The 25,117-nt window shown below is 36.5% G+C and overlaps 1 protein-coding gene across 1 annotated transcript in view; it reads left to right on the top strand.

Annotated features, from left to right (window-relative positions):
• tanc1b (tetratricopeptide repeat, ankyrin repeat and coiled-coil containing 1b) overlaps positions 1 to 25,117 on the top strand; it is a 196,495-nt gene that overhangs the window by 137,074 nt on the left and 34,304 nt on the right. The window contains exons 11-13 of the mRNA XM_082174598.1: positions 2,511 to 2,742; positions 9,102 to 9,268; positions 19,460 to 20,067. Of these exons, the coding sequence (XP_082030724.1) occupies positions 2,511 to 2,742; positions 9,102 to 9,268; positions 19,460 to 20,067 (1,007 nt within the window). The remainder of the gene's footprint in view (positions 1 to 2,510; positions 2,743 to 9,101; positions 9,269 to 19,459; positions 20,068 to 25,117) is intronic.

Here is a 25,117-nt window from a genome sequence, read left to right as displayed (position 1 = left end):
ATGGAGGTTTCAATAATAAATCAGGACAAATTAAGGGGGACCCTCAGAAGGACCTGCTTTCTCACCCGCATCTGCCAGGTTTTCTCACTTCTGGCCACACAAACTGTTGAGCTTCAGTGAACTCTGCTGTTAGGACATCACTTCACAGAGAAATATTTCACTTAATGCATTCTCTTAGATATGATTCTTCCTTTTGGGTATGTGGGATTTTTCACAGGAGGAACTGAATAAGCTGCTTGAGGTTGAGCATTACAGTGATCTTATCCCAGATCAAGTCTCTAAACACTCTTATCCATGGTAAACGCACCTGAATTTGCTTAGGATCTTCCCTGTTGTTGCCTTTAAATATTGATAAAGCTGTGTGTGACATGTAATGAAATCAATTTATATTTTGTGCCTCACTTCATGATATCTGTAGGGCCCGATGAAATCCGTTTTATTATTTCCCACATTCCGTTTTTGTTTTTTCAAAATTCATTTTTTTTCCGTTTTCATTTTTCTGGAGTTTTATCCTATTTAAATTTTTTCAACTCTTTTTTTAATGGTTAAATAAAAATTTTGTAATCAAAAAGCATGTCTAATTAATTGAAATCATGAAACTTATACAATTTAACAACAATTTATTAAAAGTTTAACAAAAATTACATGTTTTACATGTTTATTTTTTCCTCCCAATTTTTTTTATTTATTTGAATAATTTTTTTATACCAAATTCTGTTTTCTGTTTTAAGTTTTTTAGATTCCATGTTAATGCTTTTATTAAATTGTAATAATCAAAAAGAATGTCTAATTAATTGAATTCATAAAAACAATTCAATTCAAGAAACAATGATTTTTAATTCTGTATTGTTCTGTATTTTATTTTTTTCTGGCAATCAAATGAAGGCATAAAACATGAATTTTATCATGAAATTAAACAGTTTTTTTGTCAAACAAAGTGCTGCACAACAGAGCTTTACTGTTCAAATAAAAAATGGATGAAAATTGTGATTATCGTGACATGAAACCATATGCACCATTCATTCACACAAAGACTTGTCTTTTTGCAGTTTAATATCCACAGACACTAGTGTATATTTTGATTTGATTGAAGTGTAATGACCTGCTTTTTGTTTATTAATCAATAATCGGATTTCGTCCTCGTTTTCTGCATTGCAGAAATCATAGAGCCCTGTGTTTGTTTGTCCATTTCTCCCTCCATCTGTGTTCAGATCATCACTTTTTTTATCTGTTAGGCTGCTGAACTTTAGTTGCGAGATTATTGGATGTAGAGAATGGCAATGATTGGTTAGGAATGATCTGGCTATAAGAGGCTGAAACTCTCATTTGTGCCCTGCATTATTTATCAAGTGCAAACATGGCATGATATTTGGCAGCAGTGTTAGATCAACATGAGTTTAGAGCAGCTCCTCAAGGGCTCACAGATCACATGCTGTTGGGATATGAGCTTCAGTTCAGCAGCCAATAATAATTATAGCCCTATAATAAAAATAAAAAACTAATGTTTTAACAAGAGTTTGATCTGTCAAACATCATACCACACTGCTCCTGATGACAACAGAATAGCCAAAACATTTTTTTTTTTTTTTTTTTTTTACTTATTGTTAAATCTGTACATATTCATGGGAAATTATGAAATATTCTCATTCAGGGTTCCTGCGGGTCATAAAAAGTCTTAATTCGCCTTTACATAAATTAAGGCCTTGAATTTTTTTTAAATCAGAGCAGAAAGTCTTAAATTCGTGAAGTCATGGCATTAAATGTGTTGCATCTTCCCACTTTTTGTCCTGTTTTCCAACACAAATATCTAAACATCTTTGACACATCTACTTGTGAAAAAAGTCTTGAATTGTTTTTAAAGTTTAGCTTAAAACAAGAACAAATATCTCATGATATCTATGTTATGAGAACTTCCCTTTGAATAAAGTTTGATTTTTCTGAGCCTATTAGCAGATCTTTGTTCTTGATTTAATCATAAACTTCAATTTCACCGAAAACAAGACTTAATATTTTGTGTCATTTTGCATCTCAAGTAAATGTATCTTGATTTAAGAATCTTAAGACAATTGCACTGGAAAACAAGACAAAAATACTGAGGAAGAACATCACTTTTTTTTTTGCTGTGATCAGAAGGTACAGTAACAAATATTTCCATATTCGAGTTGCTGGGAGCAGAGCGATTAAACATTTATACCTTACTTTTTCTTTACTTGGTCTTTTAAATAAATTCTTTAAAAAGTCTTGAATTTACCTTAATTAAACCTGCAGAAACCCTTTTTATTTAGTAATTTTTTTTTTTTTAAAAACCCTGCATAATCTACTTGAATACAGTCGAAAATAATTGTTCCTCTGATTTAAAAAAAGCCATTTCAGAGCAAATGCATAGAGTTTAATATGGCAATATACCTCTGTATAAAAATTACAGCAAATGCTCCATGATTGTAAATGTAAATTAGATGAAGTTTTTAAACTGTCTCTCTCTCTCTCTCTCTCTCTCGTTCTCTCTGCAGGTTGTGGCGTATCATTACTGCCAGGCTGATAACACATACACGTGTCTGGTCCCTGAGTTTGTGCACAGTGTGTCTGCTCTCCTGTGCAGAGCGCATCAGCTGACCGCATACAGAGAACTGCTGCTGAAAGAGACACACCTACAGAGCATGCTCAGTCTGCGCTCCTGTGTGCAGGATCCCATCGGTGCCTTCCGCAGGGGGATCCTGCAACCGCTCATCAACCTACGCAAAGGTACAGGAACACAACCGAAATCAAAACCAACACCATGCACTTCCTTAAAGGTGCAGTAAGCGAGTTTTGAGGAACACTGTTGATATTTGAAATCAACCCAAACACACACGCCCCTCTCTTCATTGCTCAAATGCATGAGTGGATGTCTCATTATCATAGCTGAAGCAAAAAACAAAAAATGAATATGTAGCACACAAGAGTTTATACCAGCAAGAGTTTGCTGTTAGTCGCCTGCAGCACACCAGCTCCAGACAAAGAATTATACTCAAAACTGTCTTGTTATTATAGCTAACATAACAACAACAGCATATCTTGGTTATGGGAAACATAGCAAAAACAATGTTTCTCACATATGGAGCAGAAACCATGAAACTTCGGTGTCCGTTTTCAGGCCTTCCCACTGCGCCGGAACATGCCCCTACAGCTGATTGGTTCACTCTCTCTCCTCCTCCATCATGAGTGAACACGCCCCCTACTGCTGATTGGCTCACTCACTCTCCTCCCCCATCATAAGTGGACACGCCCCCTTACTGCTGATTGGCTCACTCTCTCTCCTCCCCCATCATGAGTGAACACGCCCCCTTTTGCTGATTGGCTCACTCTCCTCCCCCATCATGAGTGAACACGCCCCCTACTGCTGATTGGCTCACTCACTATCCAAAAGGTAGTGAGTGAGCCAATTGATAAATTTAATTTTATCAATCAATAAATTCCACTAGAAACAAACCTTGTTGTATTATTTTAATTTAATACTGTGAAACTGCTTTGATACAATCTGTATTGTGAAAAGCGCTATACAAATATACTTGACTATCCTCACCCATCATGAGTGAACACGCCCCCTACTGCTGATTGGCTCTCTCACTCTCCTCCCCATCATAAGTGGACACGCCCCCTTACTGCTGATTGGCTCACTCACTCTCCTCCCCCATCATAAGTGGACACGCCCCCTTACTGCTGATTGGCTCACTCTCTCTCCTCCCCCATCATGAGTGAACACACCCCCTTTTGCTGATTGGCTCATTCTCCTCCCCCATCATGAGTGAACACGTCCCCTTCTGCTGATTGGCTCACTCTGTCTCCTCCCCCATCATGAGTGAACACGCCCCCTACTGCTGATTGGCTACAAGTGTGTTTTGGTTCTCGGTCCGATCCACTTTCAACAGTGTTTCTCAGAACTGCACCTTTTAAGACATGTTTGTGGTTTTGTTGTGAATGATTCATCAGTTGCACAATATTGCAAAGAAAACAATATAATTCAATAATTCCATCCATGCATTTCACTCAGAAATACATTGCATTATGGACTCCAATATGGGTTCCAAATGTCGTTGATTTTAATTTCATAATTGAGTGATTTTTTGGCCTGTCCTCTGGCTCTCTTCCTTCTGCATCCGTTACAGTTCAGAGAAGGTTATGTGGACAGAAGTGAACATCATTAAATGACGCATTTTATTAAACCGGATGAGTTGGGATGTCATATGTTTAATGTTCGGCAGATGGCCCGATTATATGAATGGGGTGAATTTGCTTTGTTGTTGCATTAAATGCAGAGAATCCATTTTCCCAAGGCTGTTAGCACATGCACTCATGTACCGGCCCACGTTTATTTCTCAGAAACTGAATCAGTGAGATGAATTAAATCAATTGGACTTAATATATAATAAGACGTAATAACAAGACTGTCTTTAGTTTTTCCTCAAAAAGAATAATGGGTTTGACAATAGACAACCTGTTCCGGTTTATAAAAAAAGATAATACTGGAAAGGAATAATTTTCATGACATTTGATTTAGTTAATGGTTTTTCTACATTCTTACAGAACATCTACAGCCTCTGTTTTCCCTCTTGATCCTCTACAGGTTTATCCTGCGTTTATTTGCTCTTAAAGCTCAGGCTCTCTCTGAGTCTCGGAGATCTCAAGGTCATTGTGGTTTGTTTTATGTGGAGGTCCAAGTCTTTTGCTCAGCTCGATCGATATTTTATTGTAAAAGCAGACGCTGATAAACAAACCCTGTGTTTGTTTGATGGAAATGGAAGACGCTGTGGATCAATACAGCCTCGTGAGGAGAGAAGACAAACCAGATGGAAACCAATCTTAAGCTCTGCCTGCATTGATTAAAAAAAACATAAATTTTTTTCTTAATCAATATTATTTTATATTTATATAGTTTTTCCTTTCTTCATTTTGTTTTTATCTCTTGCTTTAGGCTTAAAAAGTTATAAGCTTAATTCTAATATATCTATCTATATAGTGGCACTTTCCAAAGATAAGACTCCATGAACCGCATTATCGCACACTGCTCCACATGAACTGTTATTATTTACATGCGTGGAGCGTCTCAAACTCCATCTCTGATTATGCTGTGAGTTTGGGTTGCTTATAACGATCATAATGGGAATGCAATGTGCGCCATTTCATCAGATTAGTACGGTAAATCATTTATAAACCTACGCCAACAGCAGAATACCTCAATATGTTTGCAAACTCATTGCGATTTCAAAATAAAAGTTTAAACTCTCGCTCTGAGTTTGCATGTTATGTGTATTATAGACCTTATGCGCCAGAGAAATGAGGGCGCCGCCATCTTTAGAATATTGTCTTTTAACTTCCGTTTTTGCAGTCGCTCTGTATATCTCTATGGCGCTGCTGTCCAGGAGTAATTAGCTTTTGAAGTGGATTTACTTAATGTAAAGTTAACGAAAGTTATCACGAGGACTGTAATGTTTAAAGCAGATGACTAAACTCATGTCAGTCGACCGGGAAGATTTTAAAACGAGCCGTTCATTCATAAACACGCAAAATCACTGTAAAAAAACCGACCGGAAGTCAAAAGACAACGAGCGCAGCGCTGAAAAGGGGCGGGGCTACATAATGTCTATATTATGTATTTAAACAGTGTTGTTTTTATAAAACCATATGATTACTTTCTTTTGACATTTTATTTGAACCAAAGATTATTGCCTCATTGTTATTATATAAGTATTGTAAGTCATTTTTAAAGGTTATTGTTTGCTATTTTTATTACCACAAAAATAATCATAGTCCTCGATTAATCGTCAAAAATAATCGACCGACTACTCGATTACCATAATAATCATTAGTGGACGCCCTACTACATTCATTCAAGTGCTATTAAACCATTCAAGCGTGATAAGACTCAAACCTAACTCGGATCTATACCGGCGTGCTTTGAGTTCTCTTTTGCACTTGAACGGACAAAAAAAACGCAAAATTGTCAAAATTCCCGTTTTGTCGAGCATCCTCGTAAGCTCAGTCTGAAATTAGTGTTTAAAGTGTTAAATAAACGTAAAAAGTTGAGAGAAAATAGGATGTGTCATGTGCATCAGGTCTTAAAGTGACAGCAGCCTAATAAACCGGCTGCTGTATTGTGTTAGTATTTTGCAGAGTGTATGTAAACTTTTGACCACGACTGTAAAGAATTGTTAAGCTCCTAGGGCTAATTAATATCCGGTGGCAACCACCAAAGATTGTCCGATCAGAACAAATAAGTGATGTCCGTTTAGGAGGAGCCAGATGCACACACCACTCATAGACCACTCAAACTTGAACAGTATTTAATTAAGTGTGGTTCTAGAAAGAGAAACAAGAATAAAAAAGTATAAATATACACACTGATAAAACATCAATATGCAAATGAATACAATCTGTATTCCGTATGACATTAACACTGGAAATATGTCTATACAGCGATCGTATAATAGGATTATCTTACAGACACGTGTGCTACTGCATATGTGATAATCACGTCTTTAAACACACTCACAGTGTAAATACACAGTATAATGAAAGAGATTAACTTACTCTTTGATGCACGCACACATGCGATTACTCTTTATTGCATCGCGGATGAACTGGCATCATCATCGCGTTAGGTCCGTCTTGCGCTTATAGTAATAATAGCGCTCGTACCTCAAACTAAACTGCGTCAGCACCATCGGGTCCTAACAATAGGACAACTTACTGCCTGACTACATAACAACAGGGAATGAACTATTACACATATACAAAGAACTGTATGAATATATTAATGACTGGCCCTCATTTTAGTACAACGACTGTATACTGTATATATACACATATCATAATACATCTAAGTCTTAATGCGTTATGCAATCTTGCTTCAAGTTAATTGATCTTGTTTTAAGAATTTTAGACATTTTACTTGGAAAATAATGCAAAATAAAGTAAAGAATTAAAATGTTTCTGAATGTCCACTCACGCCACACACTATTGAAACTGATTTGAGGGGAAGAGTTTCTCCTGAAGCTCTCCGTCATGCCATGAAGAAGTCAGCGCAGAGATTTGTGGTGGAGGTTTAAAAGCAGAGATGGTTTATGGATGCTGCTCGACCATATTCCTCGCTCAAATAACATTTCAAAGCTGAGGAAGTGCAGCACTTGATCTGTCGCTCACTGTGGAACTATTTCTCTGTCTCTGTGTTATCCTGCCGTTACTGTTCGGCTCTGGGAAGTCGCTCACATCTCGTGTGTGATGAATGATTAAATTGACTCCTGATGGCGACGCTTCATTTGAGGCAAAACAAAGACTTGCCACATCTGGAGACTTTTAATTGTGAAGTGGACGGATCTGTGCTCATGAAAATAAAAAATACATCTTTATTCTATAGCAGAGAGATTCATATTATATGGATTTGTTTTATTAAGTTGTTTGTTTGAGAATTATTGAAGTCAAGTCTCATCTGCATGGACATTTCCTCATGTTGTAGCATTAGGATCTCTGCAGAATAAATGTAAATGATCACATAACTCAAAGGAAAGAAGAATGCATTGCACATCTAGAGCTGGACTCTAGACACAGCTCGGGACACACCAAACCGATGCCAAAGAACTAGCGCTGATGAAAGCCTAGTGTTGTCGAAAAGCTGCACTTGAACACACAGAGAGAGCTACTGCCGACTGTCAGCTAGCATGCGTGTTCTGCGCCTGCGTGTAAATGAGACAACTGTCTATTTCTGCAGATATATTCATCTATATTCGTCATTCAAAAAGGGAAACCGACGCTGCCGGCTGCAGATACACACACCATAAACATTACCGTTTTGAATATCAATCCTGCTAAACACTTTCTTTATTCCACTCTGCTCATGTTAATATTTAAATATTCGCCAAGGAACAGTCGTACCGGTTTGACTTCTTTGCTATTATTCTCGTGCACTGACTCGTTCACTAAGCTGAACAGCCAATCAGAGTTCCCTCCTTCACCGACAGCCCGAAGCCGATTCAACATGTCGAATCGGCCGAAAAAAAGCAGACGAGGACCAATTTCTTCAAAAAAAAAAAGAAACAAAAAGTGTGTCCCGGGCTTAAAGTTACATGAGAGATTGATTTCATTAGTACACAGGAGACTTAGTGCTGAAGCTCAGTGGATTTACAGTTGTTATTATGCTCTCGCTTTAACTTTTTATCGATGTATGACCATTTAATAATGGATAAATCTGATTTAAACTAAGCGAGCTGCATTTGAATTTGCAGAGTAACTCATCAGTGACCACCTTTTTTTAAATTAATGCTCAAAGTTGTTCTTTTCTTGACCATAAACCATAAACTGATACAGTTAGACCAAAGAACTGTACAGTTACAATAAATAATAGTTATATTACAATTATTATGGTGACACTTACAATGGGTCTCATTAGTTAATGCATTAACAAACATCAACTAATAATGACATATTTGACAATTAAACATTTAATTTTTTAGAGCTTTGTTAATGTTGATAAAAATATTAATTTTCATGTTAGTTCACAGCAGGGTTATTGTTAAAATAAAATGTTAAAACATTTCTGTTAATTGAAATATAGCTCAAATATAAAATTTAAACTTAAAATTTGAAATGTTACCTTGGCAATAAACTGAAATAAGAAATTAGTGAAGCACTAAAATATTTAACTGGAAATAGATAACTAAAAGTAAACTAAAACTGAAATAAAAATAAGTTGAAAAAATGCAATTACTAAAAATTAAACTAAAATGAACATGAAAAGTTAATTTTAAAAATAGTAAAACTAAAATAACATTTGTTAACATTAACAAACAACTTTTGCTAGTTCATGTTAACTAATGTTAACAAATTCAACCTTATTGTAAAGTGTTGCCATTATTATTAATAAATGTAACTATGTAACATTGTTGTCTTTTATCATATTGCACTTGCTGCACTTTTATAAAAGCTCTGCTTCGTGTCATGCATAACAAAGAACCATAATAAATCACTGTTTTCTCAACGCCTTGCAGTTTGGCATTGAGCATATAATCCAGATTACTGAAGGCTCCTGCTTCTTCTGTATGTTAATGTTTTTAATTTTGTCTTATCAGAGAGAAAGATTCCAGAGGAAGATTGCATCATCTTGATTGACGGGCTGAATGAGGCAGAGTTTCACAAACCAGACTATGGAGACACTGTCGCCTCCTTTATCACCAAGATCATCTCCAAGTTCCCCAACTGGCTCAAACTGATCGTCACCGTGAGAACAAGCCTTCTGGTGAGACATGAATATGTGCTGTTATCTGGGAGATTTAAAGCAACAGGTCACGACCCAGTATTGGGTGGAAGGTCTGTTCTGGTGGGTCAGCAATGCTAAAATGCATTTTATCCACGTTTAATAGGATATTTTGTTGTTGATGTCAAAGGTTGTCAAATTAGACAGATATAAAGACGGACAGCTTGTATGATTCCCTAATCTTCAAAAGCCATGAACAAAAATACTAAATATATAAGAAAATATGAGTTAGACACTATTATATACAGTTTTTCTTGCAGTGAGGATAAAGATGGTTTGTGTGACCATAATGTTGTTTGCACAGTGAATTATTGGCTGTTGAGAGCTCTCATTTTTCACCTCCAAATCAAAAAGGAAATACACATTATATTTTGCTGAAACAAAAATAGAGAGCAACAGTCAGGTTCTGGAAGTAAAAACTCCATTCATTTTCTCCATAGGGAAATAGATTTTAAACGATAACTTATAAACCTTAAAAGACAGACCTACTGTGAGCTACAAGGCTGTTAATCAGTGGTAATCGTGTTTAACAGCGGAATTTGTAGTTAAAACCCATTATTACATTACCCATGATGCTGTACAGAAAACTCCACCAATCAGAGAATCCAAACAAGCAAAGTACAGCAAAAGAGCTCTTTAGCTCCGCCCATAATCGAGCCGATCTCTCTACGCCAGGGGTGGGCAAACTTTTTGGCTCAAGGGCCACACTGGGTTTTAAAATTTGACAGAGGGCCGGCCCAGTAGCAGATTATGAAACACGATCTCATGAAAGTGCCTATCTATACCACAAATTTTATTTCTCGTGCCATTTATACGCCATTAATGTTTTTTGCGTGCATATGCTACGCACTGTAAACCCCTTGGTTAGGATTAGGGGTGCGGAGTGCGTGCCTATTACACGCCATAAAGTGCGTATCATATGCACGCGAAAACTGCGTATCATAAGTAGGCTACTACAAATACAATTCGTGGTATTCGCACTTTCACGAGATCGGGCTGAGCAAACACATTTACGTTGTGGCAACGTCTGCGCGAAATTCAACAACTGAGAGACGACATTATGACAATACATTTTTTATGCTAGATATCCCCCATGTAGCATGTTATGTTTTGAGGTTAATTTTTAATTAGTTAGATATTAGATAATTATAGCCTATACTTTTTAAATATTGTTTATCCTTATTATTATTTAATGGGCCTACCAGTAAATTAGAAACAAAACACCTGCAAGTGTACACTTAGAAGAGTAAAAATGACAGAAATTAAGTCAACTTTATTAAAACTGCATATGGCAATCAATTTGCACTTCCAAAAGTCATACATTTGTGGAAAAAAACGAAATAAACGAATATACAAATTTATTTTTAAGTATAATAAAATAAAACACAAAAAGCAAAGGCAGATCAGAACATTTCATGAACAAAACCGGGTTCTGTACATGGCAGACAGGGGAGCGCGGTGGGTAAATGGAATCAGTCAGGATACATCCACAAATCCAGAGGAGCAAAGAAACTAAATAGCAGACAAATTAAAGGAGAAACTAAACGGGTGTGCAAGCGGTTACCAAACATTTTTTTTTCTCTGTGAGTTTCCAAAAAAGGAAAAAACATTAACGTGCAACAAGTCTATGCGCTTAAGTCGCTGTCTGTTTGGTTTCCATGGTGATGCGTCATTGCTTGTTACGTGACACACACCGCAGCCACAACAGCGCTGAATGAATGATGATCTGCTTTTATGTTATTTTTCCTTTTTTACATTTGTTAGCTATGGCATGAAATATCTGATATTCCGATTGTCAAATATATGCAACGCAATATATATATAGATAACGCAAAGTATTGCAAGAAAAAGGCAAAATTAATGCGATCTTAAGACAATTTTTTAAATACTCGACGGGCCGGATTAAACAGCCTAACGGCCGGGCCGTATGTCAAGTCAAGTCAAGTCAAGTTTATTTGTATAGCGCTTTTCACAATACAGATTGCATCAAAGCAGCTTCACAGTATTAAATTAAAATAATACAACAAAGTTTGTTTCAAGAGGAATTTATTGATTGATCAAATTAAATTAAATATCCCCAAAATATCCCCAACTGAGCAAGCCAAAGGCAACAGTGGCAAGGAACCGAAAAACTCCATCAAGTGACCTAATGGTGTCCTAAAACTCCATCAGGTGCCTTAATGGAGAAAAAAAAACCTTGGGAGAACCCAGGCTCAGTCGGGGGCCAGTTCTCCTCTGGCATTGGATAGAGGCCGGATTGTATGTGGCCCGCGGGCCGTAGTTTGCCCACCCCTGCTCTACGCTATCAAAATACATAATTTTTACCTCGATTATGCTGTGCACAATGCTTCATAGGATTATAGTTCTTTCCTTCATTAAAGGGTTAGTTCACCCAAAAATGAAAATTATCCCATAATTTACTCACCCTGAAGCCATCCTAGGTGTATATGACTTTCATCTTTCAGCCAAACACAATCTGAGGTATATTAAAGGGATACTTCACCTATTAGCATTAAGCTTTGTATCAGTAGAAACCCGGTAGTATTTTCGTATAACCGTGCTTCCCTCCCTCATGTCCCCCTGAGACCAGAGATTTCTGTGTTGTGTGTCTGGAAAAAAATCTCTGATGACTCAAAAATCATCATTTATCGTCATCAGAGGCTCTTTTGTCCAGAGGCGAGAGACTCCAGCCAGTAGGAGGAGCTCGTCCCGCATGTGTTCAACCCGCCCATAGGGGGATCTCACCATAAAACGCCGTCTTTTCAGTTTCGAGTCGACTAGTAGCCTAGCTGTATCATTTCTCCCGATACTGCCCTCTGTAACCGGGAGGCGTGGCTTGGGAGTGTCCTCGTAGAGCAGCGAAGCAAGTGCATTCTGGGAGTTGTTGTCTTTCATCCACATGAGCCAAAAATACATTTTCTGGCTTTTCTCAGTCTAGAAGGCTCCAACTTCACATAATTTCACATTTCTACTACATAAATGACCCAATTTAAATACACATTCATCTTTCCAGCGGTGAAATATCCCTTTAAATAATATCCTGGCTCTTCCAAACTTTATAATGGGAGTGAATGGTACATGAGATTTTGAAGCCCAAAACAGCAAATCCATCCATCATAAAAGTAATCATACGTCATGCGTCGGGTCAGAGGTCACTCTTCCGCCTGAAATACATGCGCATTCGTCCGTTACCGGAAGCCAGTGATTATAGTTTATAAAGTTTTAAATATGGATATTTTGTAACGCTTTAACAGAGACTTATTTTAGAATTTGTTATTATTCTGAATTGGCAACTAGCACTTTGAGATTTCGTTGAAATGTAAAGTGCATCATAAATAAAATGTATTATTATTATTAGAAGGATTAACCCCTTGAGGTGTATCATCTCGTTTTCGAGGGGGTCCTTACGTACAATGTAACACAATTACAACATAAAAATAATAACATAACAAAATTACAATTAACAGTACATCAACAAACAAGCAAACAACAAAACACAAACAATAAAAAATAAACAAATTAATTACACCACCAAGATATCAGAATAAACAATAATATATACATAAAATAAATACTGATCAGATCACAAATATAAATAAATATAAACATAAACAACAGTAAACATAACGACAACAACAGTGACACTTTCAATGATAACATGTGCAGTCCACCTTAAAATAAGATGATAAAGATTGTTTAAACAACCGAAATGATGTAATGGATCTGATGTCTGCAGGGAAATTATTCCTGTCTATTGGAGCTTTAAACATAAATGCCCTTTTGCCAATTGATTATTTTTTTTATTTTTTTCACAAGGAACAAGAAAATAAGTCTGAAAATGTAAAAAAACGTAATTTAAATTTAAATCCCTATGGGAGAAATTAATGGAATAAATACTTCCGAAACCAGCACCGCTGAAAAAGGGGAACAGCCTCTGTTACACTCGATAGTCTTCTTCTTATTTTGTCCTTTGATTTGGTGGTGAGAAGTGTTTTTGTCAGACTCACCCATATTCTTCTAATGTGCTCAGATCAGGTTTGGTCTTATGTTCAGCGTTTCATATTTTCTCCACCTCGTCTTGTCACTTTGGGCTAGCTCTAACGAGGAACACTGACCCTCTAAATGAGACCGTGTGACAGCTAGACAGTAATGCAGACAGTAGGAGGCCGAACGGAAAGCGAGCGAGAGAGTGTTCGTGTTGGCGGCGTTTTGACAGCTTGAAAAATGTAGTGCTCGACTAGCAGAGCAGAATCATCCACTGTTTGATACGTGTCAGACGGCAGATTGGAGTTGTGTGAGCGAGAGCACGAGCACAAATGTGTGTTTTTGTACTTATGAAAGCCTCCTAATGCGTTCTCCGTCTAGCTGTCACTATAAGTGAGGAGAGCCAGTCTACGACTGACCGATATTTTTCAGCCTTTTGACTATTTGTTATGCATCTTGATATTTATGTATTTTCTCTGAAATGGTTTAAAAGGGAGATTTTTTTATTTATTTACTGTCACTTTAGCCTAGTAGATACAAAATGTTTAATGTAAGCAGTAAAATACACTAAAACCAGATCAGGGGCCGGTTTCACAAAGCTATTTTAGACCGGTCTATAGTGTTAGAAAAGTCTAAAATTTGCTCATAGACTAGACTCTAATGCAAGTTAGACTGTTTCACAAAAATAAAGACTTAATTTAGACCAAAAACATTAGGCACCTTAGGTTAACTTAGGTCTAAGACTCTATGTTACCTTGGCAACCAGCAGTAACAATCAGTTACATTACAAACAGCCAAAAGAAAAGGGAAAATGGCTCATAATTTAAACATTTCTTCTTGTTACTACATTCTCCACTAAATTTCCCAAGTAAAATGTCCTTGTAACTGTTATACTCCTCCAACAAACACATATCTTCCGCTGGGGTAAACTGCACTGAGCGGCTGAATGCACTTACTCGATCCGCCATGTTTTTTGTTTTGAAAGGTGTCTTATTTTACCCAGAATGCATTGCAGTGTAGTCCTACTTAAGTGCTTTGTGCAACGGTCTGATTTAGATGTCTATCTGAAGTCTGACTATCTACTATATCCAAGCCATAGTCAAAGTCTATCTTTGTGAAGCCGGCCCCAGATAATAAAGGCATGTTTTCAACACCGTTTTTCACTAAATGAACACAAGGTAGTTCATATGTAATACGTTTTTTATTTATATGCACCAATAGAACAATACAGACTTAAGCAAATATTTACCTACATATAATATCATTCAAAAGTTTGGGGTCAGTAATATATAAATATATATATATGTTTTTTAAAGAAATAATTTTTTTCAGCAAAGACACACAACTTTGTAGTAATAATAGGTTGTAATAGAATCTATCGTTTATACTTAACCCTTAATCACTGTTAAAAAAGGACAACACTTTTTGAGCACTTCTTGCGTTGTTGTTGCTTTTGCCTCTTTATGATGACTCGCTGAATTTTGTCCTAATCTGTAAGTCGCTTTGGAGAAAGGCGTCTGCTAAATGACTAAATGTAAATGTAAATGTAAGGTGTTTGGGGTCATTTTGACCCCAAACCTTTAAAGAGCAATTGCATAAGGAAATATAATTTTTTATATGGAAAACTATATATCTTTTTTTTTATTTACTTCTAAACTATCCATTTATGCTGTGTTTTTGTGGAAATGTTGAAGTTTTTTACCTATTTACTGCACAAATACATAACTAGGCCATAAATTGGCTCATGAAAAATGATTTTTAAAAGAAAAAATCACTTAAATGATGATCATAATTAAATATAAATAGTTTCTGGACATTGCTCTATGTGTTAGGGATAGAACACTGCCATCTAAAGGTTAGTTGAAAACAAGCTTGTTCCATGTTGCATATGTGACATGTGTGTGTTTGTGTGTGTTTGTGTGTGTGTGTGTGTATGAGATAGAAAGTTCGTTCCACTTTGGGTTTATGCTCTAGGACCAGACCTTGATTTAAATGTAATTTCTTTTTACATTTATGCCAGTTTTGTTTATTTTATTTGCCAATTTCTAAAAAAATACTCTCTGTTGCAGTGACATACATGTGTGTGTTTGTGTGTGTTTGTGTGTGTTTGTGTGTGTGTGTGTATGAGATAGAAAGTTCGTTCCACTTTGGGTTTATGCTCTAGGACCAGACCTTGATTTAAATGTAAATTTTTTTAGATTTATGCCAGTTTTGTTTATTTTATTTGCCAATTTCTATAAAAATACTCTCTGTTGCAGTGACATACATGTGTGTGTTTGTGTGTGTTTGTGTGTGTTTGTGTGTGTGTGTGTGTGTATGAGATAGAAAGTTCGTTCCACTTTGGGTTTATGCTCTAGGACCAGACCTTGATTTAAATGTAATTTCTTTTAGATTTATGCCAGTTTTGTTTATTTTATTTGCCAATTTCTGTAAAAATGCTCTCTGTTGCAAACACATAACATTTGTGTGTTTGTTTATGTGTTTGTGTGTGTGTGTGTGTGTGTGTGTGTGTGTATGAGATAGAAAGTTCGCTCTACTTTTTATTTATGCTCTAGGACCAGACCTTGGTTTCTATGTAGAAATTTTCAGATTTATAATGGATTTACTTTTATTTTTTTGACAAATAAAATAAAAAAAAGTCATTTTTTTCATTTTCCCATTCATTTTCAATGTGGGGTCATTTTGACCCCAAACACCTTAAAAGGTAAAAAAAAATTTACACACCTTTAGAACAACCAAATCAAGCCCAGTTTTTTGTGCATGTTTAGATAGATTATTTAGGAAAAGTTCCAGAGTTTCATGCCCCTGAGATGAAGTTAACACTTTTAAAAAATGAAGGAAAAATCCATTGGGGTCTGTGTGACCCCAAACACTGATTAATAGCAAAAACAGTGTTAGAGTTGCAATGTTTGATTCATTTCAGTGAATCAGTTCAAACTGTGCGTATCACTGAATCAGTTATATGATTCATTTGCATCATCACTCAGAAAATGTTCATGAAAGTGTCCACATTTTGATTAATTAACCCTGTAAAGCCTGACAAATGCAATAATAGTCTGAAAAATCTCAATTTTGTGCCTTTTGGCAGGGCAAGTACAAATCTGATCTGGTCTGACTGGGCCAGGAGAAAAAAAAACTAGTGTTGAACCCTGATATAGTAAAAGCCACAGCTAAATGTGACATTTATTATAAGGGGTTTATGTGAAGATTGCTTTAACATCACTTAAATTAAAAGTTTTATATTTTTAAAGTCTAATAAATGTTAAAATTGAAAGCTTTCATTTATACTGTAATGTTAAATGGATATAATTATTGGTTAAAATTGAGCAAAACATCTATTTCATAGAGACATCAGTAGCAGTTTTGGTATCAGTGATAATGACCTTCATTCATAAAAAGATGCATTTATTTGGAGATTAAATGTGAAATTATTACAATATAAAATATATTAAAAAATGTAATGTTAGGTGCGATTAATTGCGATTTATTACAGAAAATGTGTGATTAATTGGTTGATTTTTTTATTAGTCGATTGATGGCTGGTTTTTAGTAAAGTTTTGGTCATGTCGATCATTTAGAAGCCTTAGAGATTTGTGTATCAAATCTTTACAGGGTTAAAATTTATGAAAATATATGTAAGTAAACATTGCTTTATTTTAAAGCAACACTAAATAACTTTTTTTACCTTAAAATAATGTCTCCAAAATCATATCAGTGGTTCATCAAGTCGTAACAGGGTGAAAGGCACTTCTGCAGTCGCTTTGCGGCCCTTTATCTGCTATAACCACACTATGCAAGTTTGCCAAACCGGGTCGCGTTTCTGTAGTTCGAATGAGACATAAGAAACTACAAATTTGACTTGCTTTACGGCAAGCGTTACAATAGTCATTATTTTGTTTTTCTTCATTTCTGATGTCGCAATACATCATACTTTCATAAAATCATGCATCATAATCTACCTTGTCTGTGGACATCGTTCATTCCAAAGCCGGCGCTGGATAAACAGCGAGCGTGCGTGCGACGTAAGGCTAAATGATTTACAACAGTGGTAATGGACAATTCCGCTTCCAACCTGTAGGGGGACCGAAGAGGAAAAGTTCTTTGGTGTTGTTTGAAAGATGCATGTAAATTATTAAATATGATTCTTTCTTGAGGAAAGAACAGTGTGAAAAAACATGCCTTGATCATTTGAACTAATAATCATGGATTTTGTCAGGTTTGTAGTGTGATGTCATCTGTTGAGTTGTGTGTGATGATGACAGGTTAATGCATCTCCGCAGTCTTTGAAGCCTCTCATCCAGCAGTTTCTCCAGGTAGCAGGACACGTCTCACGGGGAGTGTGTTGTGTGGTGGCTGGATGAGACTTGTGTGTGATGTAAAATTCATTCTGTTTTTCTCTCTCCACTGCGGTACTGTTTAATTGCTGCATTATTGGCCCTATTGACGTGCGTGTTGTGTGTGAAAACCATGTTTCAGTGTCTATCAAAGTGTCTATGAAGACTGTAGGTTCTGGTGTTCTCTGGTCACATGACTTCCTGTCATTCTATCAAACATATTAAAGGGATAGTTCACTTTGAAATTAAATTTTGGTATGTTTTAGCTTACCTCAAGGGCATCCAAGATGTAGGTGTCTTTTTTTCCGCAGTAGTTTCAATTTTGATATTTTTAGGTCAAACCGTTCTTGTCTGTCAGTCATATAATGCAGGTCGATGCGAAACCGTAGCCAATGCGACATCTAGTGTATATATCTATACCCGCCCGCGCCCTCAGATCACTTGGACATGGCTGTGTTCAAAAGGTAAAAACGATATAAATACTGTTCGTTTTCTCACACAAACCGCTCGTTTCGTGTCTTAGGCCATCAATGTGTGCTTACGATGGGGAATTGTTTAATTTGGACGACGGGGAATTGTTTTAATTTGGACTCTGTGCATGCACTTTGAGACAGTGACCATAGACCTGCATTATATGACTGACAGACAAGAACGGTTTGACCTAAAAATATCAAAATTGAAACTACTGCGGAAAAAAAGACACCTACATCTTGGATGCCCTTGAGGTAAGCTAAAACATACCAAAATTTAATTTCAAAGTGAACTATCCCTTTAATGTGTTATCTGTAAAAGAGTCTTCATCAAAATATGATGGCAAACCTGTCCTTTGACTTTTCATGAGAAACATCATGAACGTACATGTTTTATTTGATAAAAGTCATTATTTTATAAAATAACAGTTTATTAAATAATGAAACAAACTTAATTACTTTTTTTTTTTATTATTTGATATTGTCAAATTCCTTCATCTGGTACACCACTTCAGAGATTTTTACAGTTATTTGTTTATTTTGTTTATCTTTTTTTTCCTGACCATAAGCATTAGTTCAAGGTCTAAAAACTCTGCAAATTAAAACAAATATTTAACCATATACATTTTTTATAAAAGATTTTTTTTTTTTTTATGTTAAGTCTTTTTTCTCACCATGTAAAAAAAAGTTTTTAATTAACATTTAAATAAATATTTCTCCCGTATGATTCATTGTTTATTTTTAAAAAACTGTTTTATGTTTGTGTGAAGGATTTTCATTGGAAACATTTTTTTTTTTTTATGTTAGAAAAATACTTTTTTAATGAGAATTTGTGTTTTGCAAAATATAAAATAGTATAAAAAATGAACTAAACTCAAGCTATTCTTTATGACTAATTATAATATTAAGATTTTTTCCATTAGCTTTTATGGAAGAAAAAAAAACTAAACTAAACTGAATTCATACTGTATATGTCAAAAAATCTGATTGGATTGAGAACAATCCAAAACATAAATTGACCGCCTCTGGGAAAACGAGTCCTGTCTAAATAAGGGTGTATTCACACCAGGGAAGTCCGCTAGTTCACTTGCTTTGGTCCGGACCAAATACAATGTTGATTTTTTTTGTTTGGTGTGGTTCGCTTTCACACTGCCCTTTTTACAAGTGAACCAAAATTTGTAAACAAAACCACATGTGTGCTAAGGTCATCCATTCATTGGACCGAAATGCAAACCGTACCAAAATTCGTTTGGAACCGGACCGAGACAGCTTTAAGCTGGGTTCATCTGGACAGGTGTGAATACACCCTAAGGTTTATGGGAAACATTCTGGATGTATTTCTCCACTGTGAGACACGTCATGACATTCCCATCCTGTCTTTACAGGAGATCACCAGTCTTCTTCCCTTCTCCAAGATCAGCCTGGACGAATTCTCGGACAACAAGGAGATCGTGACGGACCTGAACGCCTACATACAGTACCGCATCAACGGCAGCCAGAACATACTCAACAACATCTCCCTCAACGGCAAAGCCGACCCCGTCATCGTGGGCAAAGTCAGCTCCCACCTGACCTCCCGCAGCCAGGGGTCGTACCTGTACCTCAAACTGACCCTTGACCTCTTCGAGAAGGGTCATCTGGTCATCAAGAGCGCGAGTTACAAGGTGGTTCCCGTCTCTCTGTCGGAGCTCTACCTTCTGCAGTGCAACATGAAGTTCATGTCTAACTCTGCGTTCGAGCGGGCTGTGCCGGTCCTCAACGTGGCGCTGGCGTCTCTTCACCCCATGACGGACGATCAGCTGTTTCAGGCACTGAACGCGGGCAGCGAGCGAGGAGAGCTGCTGTGGGACGACTTCCAGCAGAGGATGGAGACTCTCTCGTGTTTCCTCATCAAACGCAGGGATAAGACTCGGATGTTCTGCCACCCGTCCTTCAGAGAGTGGCTGGTGTGGCGAGCGGATGGAGAGAGTTCGGACTTCATGTGTGACCCCAGGTGAGCTTCAGTGGTGTGCAGTTTAGCGTTTACAAAAAGTCAAGTCATCTTCATTTATATAGCGCTTTTAACAATGTAGATTGTTCCAAAGTGGCTTTACATTGATAATAGGAAATTAAAGTAACAGAGATTGTTTTGGCTTTACACCAGCTCTAGAATAAAGTTATTGTCCAGCTAAAGATTTGATTGATTCACTTCCGTCGCAACGATCATTAGTTATTAACTTAGGGGCCGCTAACACGACACCGTTTTAACAGAAAACTCTTAAGTTCTTTCTGTGCACACTTCAAAAACGCGAACCCGTGAGAACGCTGATGGCGTGCACATGCATATTACGTGTTTAGTCTATAGGTATGTGCGTTTGAATATATGTGCGCAGGCGTGTAGTCCTTCCCTACAAACCAACCCTCAACAAACTACTTGTCTGGCCTTAACATTTATAATACAGAATTTCTATCGCTTCCACGTAGCCACGCGAACCTGAATCATCCCGACAACGCTTTATCTGTACAGAAGTAAAGAGAAGGGAAAAAATTTCTTGCAGGAACTTGAGAGAGTGGAGAAAAAACTGGACTTCGGTTTCCTACATATGGTTAGACAACATAGTTAAGTACAGTAACGTTGACTATATATATATATATATATATATATATAGGGCAGGGAACGGCAACTGGCGGCCCGCGGGCCAAAACTGGCCCGCCAGCAATATTTTCTGGCCCGCCGGATTATTTTGGTAGTCCTAAATGCTGCACAAAACTCTTCCACTACTTGAGAAAAGCCGTAGTCGAACCGACCGCCGCATACTGTGTGAAACACCCATAGGGAATCATGCGGCGCGGGATTACATTTTAAAGTATAACTGTGCGTTCACACCGGACGCGAATAGCGCGTCAAATTCGCGCCTTCCGCGTCTAGTTATACGCTTGACCACTTTGTGTCCATTCGCGCGTCAAAAGACGGTAGCGGTCAGAACTCTGGTGTACTTTGGACGGAGCGGGCGGTCTGACTGACAATAGCCCACTCCCGACATCTTTTGACAGCGTATCCGCACTTAATTCTGACCGCCTGTACACCTATCTCTGAGGAGCTGTTTGGTATTGAAACCATTGTCAGTCAACAACATTCTTTTTTTGCAAGGATGTTTGAAATAGTTCGGCAGAAAATAGCCTACTTCATTTCGTCAGTAGGGCAATATGATTTTCGTTTATGTTGCTTAGAAATTTGAGTGATAGGCTTTGTCCTATTTAATTTATGTTATTTATATTTCTTTTCTTTTTTTCTGTGGCATTTTTTTTTCTCTGCTGACAGTACAATGTTAAAATAGCCTAATATTTATATTGACAAGAACACAATTTTTGTATAGCATTTATAATTATTATAGGCTACTTAATCTCCTTCTTTCCGTTAGAGACATTTGAATGTGAGATTATGGAAACGAGATCTAAATTTTGTGGACCCGTCAGGTCGGGAAATAAAGCGGGGTGAACACAGAGTATTTTAAGCGGTTGCTGAATAGAACCTTGTGGGAGCGGGACTGAAAAAAAACAGTCCCGCGCAGACCTCCTTAGGTGTGTGTATGTGTGTGTCCCCGAATAAATAATAATAAAAAAATTAAAGGAATAAAGTTCAAAAGTCGGACTGTACGGAATGAGGAACGATTGCTATTCACACTTTTATTAAAATGGCTGTAATCTGTTACCACAATAGTACTTGATCTGTTTAAAATGATTTCCTTGATATATGCATAAGGTGTTAAATAAAAAATTAAAAATCAAAATTAAAATTTGTCTAATCCAGTAATTCATTTTTTCTATTTTATCTGAGCACAACCAGAAAATCAGAAAACCCGTCCTTATTCGTTTTTTTCATTTCAGTTCAGGAAATAAATAATGGAAAAACAAGTCATTTTTCATCTTTTTATTTTTGGTTTTAATTTGAAAAAAAAAAAGATTGAATGAATGATCCAGGGACGGTGACGGACACATCATATTCCACAATTATAGGCCTATATAAGAGTATTTAATTTGTATCCATAGGCCTACTCCGTGTAGCTGGCCCGCCATCTACTGGCTAAAAAAAATATTGGCCCGCAGCCAAAGTTACTTGCCGACCCCTGATATAGGGCTTTGAAACGATTAATCCCGATTATTCGCATCAAAAAAAAGTTTGTTTACATAATATATGTGCGAGTACTGTGTATAATTATTTAATATATATATAAATACACACACATGCATGTATATAAATAAGACAAATTTGTTATTTATATATAATATAAATTATATATAAATATATACAGTATATACATACAGCTATTTCTTAAATATATACATGCATGTGTGTGTATTTATATATACAAAATAATTATACACGGTACTCGCACATATATTATGTAAACACAAACTTTTATTTTGAATGTGATTAATTGCGATTAATCGCTTCACAGCCCTAATAAATATATAGACACACATACATACTGTATATTTAGACAAACCATCAATTCAACATTTCAAACAGTCATTGTAGCCAAATAGATTTATCTAGTTAAAACATTGATGACTCCTAAATTAAACGACTCTAATGCTCTAATACAAAATTTAAATTAGAGATGCTATTGAAATATGTCTTTACACTCTCATACTCGTACGTCTAATGACACAGTCATGTAACAACTTAATGACCAGAAAAAATTCTATTTACAAAACTTAATTTTACACAACCTGCAAAATCATTGCAAATGCATTGTTAAAGAGATGGTTCACCCAAAAATGGAAATTCTGTCATAATTTACTCACCCTCAAGTTGTTCCAAACCTGTATGAATTTCTTTGTTCTGCTAAACACAAAAGAAGATATTTTGAAGGATGTTTGTAACCACACAACAGTTGTGGGTCACATTGACTTCCATAGTATGAAAAAAAAAGTCAGTGGGGTTCATCAACTATTTGGTTACAAACATCCTTCAAAATATCTTAAATTGTGTTCAGCAGAACAAAGAAATTCATACAGGTTTGGAACAACTTGAGGGTGAGTAAATTATGACAGAATTTCCATTTTTGGGTGAACCATCCCTTTAATATTCAGTCACTTTAATAAAGAGCCCATAGCTTGACTCTACTATTGAATATTCACGTCTGCATTTTTATGCAAATCCAGGAACAAATTCATCCCCCAAAAAGTTGAAAAATCACAAAAGCTGCATATTATCACTACACACTGTGTCTCTGAGCTTGTGCACTTTGAACAGCTTGAAACGCTGTTGGAAGTGAATCTGACCGAGCACCAAAACACACTTGTAGCCAATCAGCAGTAAGGGGGCGTGTCCACTCAGAAGGGGGGGGAGGTTCCTGTGTTGCATAGCGTGTTCATAAATATGGGGGCGGAGCTATCAAGATAGGGGTGTGATCCTTTTGGGTAGGGGCGTGTTCACTGCCCCTTTAACACTCTTAAAGGATTAGTTCACCTCAAAAGGAAAATTTCCTGATAATTTACTCACCCCAATGCCATCCAAGATCTTTCTTCAGTGGAAAATAATTTTTTTGAGGAAAACATTTCAGGATTTTTCTCCACACAATGGACTTCAATGGCAACCAGAATGTTGAAGTTCAAATCAATGCCGTTTCAAAGGGCTCTGAAGTGCTTCAAAGGGCTCTGCACGATCCCAGCTGAGGAATATGGTCTTATCTAGCGATACGATCGGTAATTTTCTTAAAAAAAAAATTTAATTTATATACTTTTTAACCACAATTGTTGTTAAAATTGGTCTGTGACGCACCTCATATCATTGCATCACGTTGGAAAGGTCACAAAAAAAAAAGAAGAAAATAATAATAATAAATTAAAACAAAGATGTCGGACAATTTTGAAGTTGGAAGAGAAAATGAGATTTTTCGCCCTTCCCTACCTTTTTGAACCGGAGTACACAGACAAATAACTTGGAAAGATGACGTGACCTGTGACCTTTCCAACGTGATGACGCAATGCATGGCGCGTCGCAGACCAGCACAAGACGAACAATTGTGGTATGTAAATTGTAATTTTTTTTAGAAAATGACCGATCGTTTCGCTAGATAAGACCATATTCCTCAGCTGGGATCATGCAGAGCCCTTTGAAGCACTTCAGAGCCCTTTGAAACGCCATTGATTTGAACTACAACATTCTGGTTGCCATTGAAGTCCATTGTGTGGAGAAAAATCCTGAAATTTTCCTCAAAAAACTTACTTTCTTTTCCACTGAAGAAAGAAAGACATGGACATCTTGGATGGCATTGGGGTGAGTAAATTATCAGGAAATTTTCATTTTGAGGTGAACTAATCCTTTAAGTCCTGCAATAAATTCAAATGAAAGTCTCAAGCTCTATTCATTATGATGTATGAACGATATTGTATGTTTGTTTAAATGGATATTTTGGTGAGGGTGTTGTTCTCTTTTATCTCTTGAGCTCCCAGACACCGTTGAATTTACTGACTTCATTAAAATAAGAACAGGAGTTTCTTGATTGGATACAGACGGATTGTTCTTGTGTATGTGTGCGAGATTCCAGATCTGTCTTCACAGTCGGCTAATGCAGTATCGTGATCTCCTTGATGAGATGATGAAAGCCTGTGCTGATTTAAGTTGTCTGTGCAACATCCCGTTTCCTCTTATTTAATTACTTTGGAATAAATTACTAGTCCAGCTTTGATAATAGTCAGACGTTACTACAACCAAAACATCTTCATGAATTGAAATAAATCAATAACTGAAAAAATTATTATAATAAAAAAACTCAAAATAGACTAAAGCTTAACAAAAACTATGTAGTCATTTTAAAAATATTAATCAAAATTATGCTAAAATAATTCTGAGATCTGAAATTCTGAATATAGATATATAGATATAGATATATATTTAGATATAGATAGTCACTTGTTTGGTACAGATGCTGATGAGCTGTGGTGATCTGAGACTAATTGGGATTCTGTCCCTCTCCTATTCTCATTGCAGTTTGTGTCCGAGCGCTCTGATTGGCTCGTCTGTGTCCTATTCATAACTCGCCTTCCTGAACCCT

Source organism: Leuciscus leuciscus (genome assembly GCF_965113295.1).
Source record: "Leuciscus leuciscus genome assembly, chromosome: 7".
In the NCBI taxonomy this organism is placed as follows: Eukaryota; Metazoa; Chordata; class Actinopteri; order Cypriniformes; family Leuciscidae; genus Leuciscus; species Leuciscus leuciscus.
This window is presented reverse-complemented; position numbering and strand designations above follow the sequence as displayed.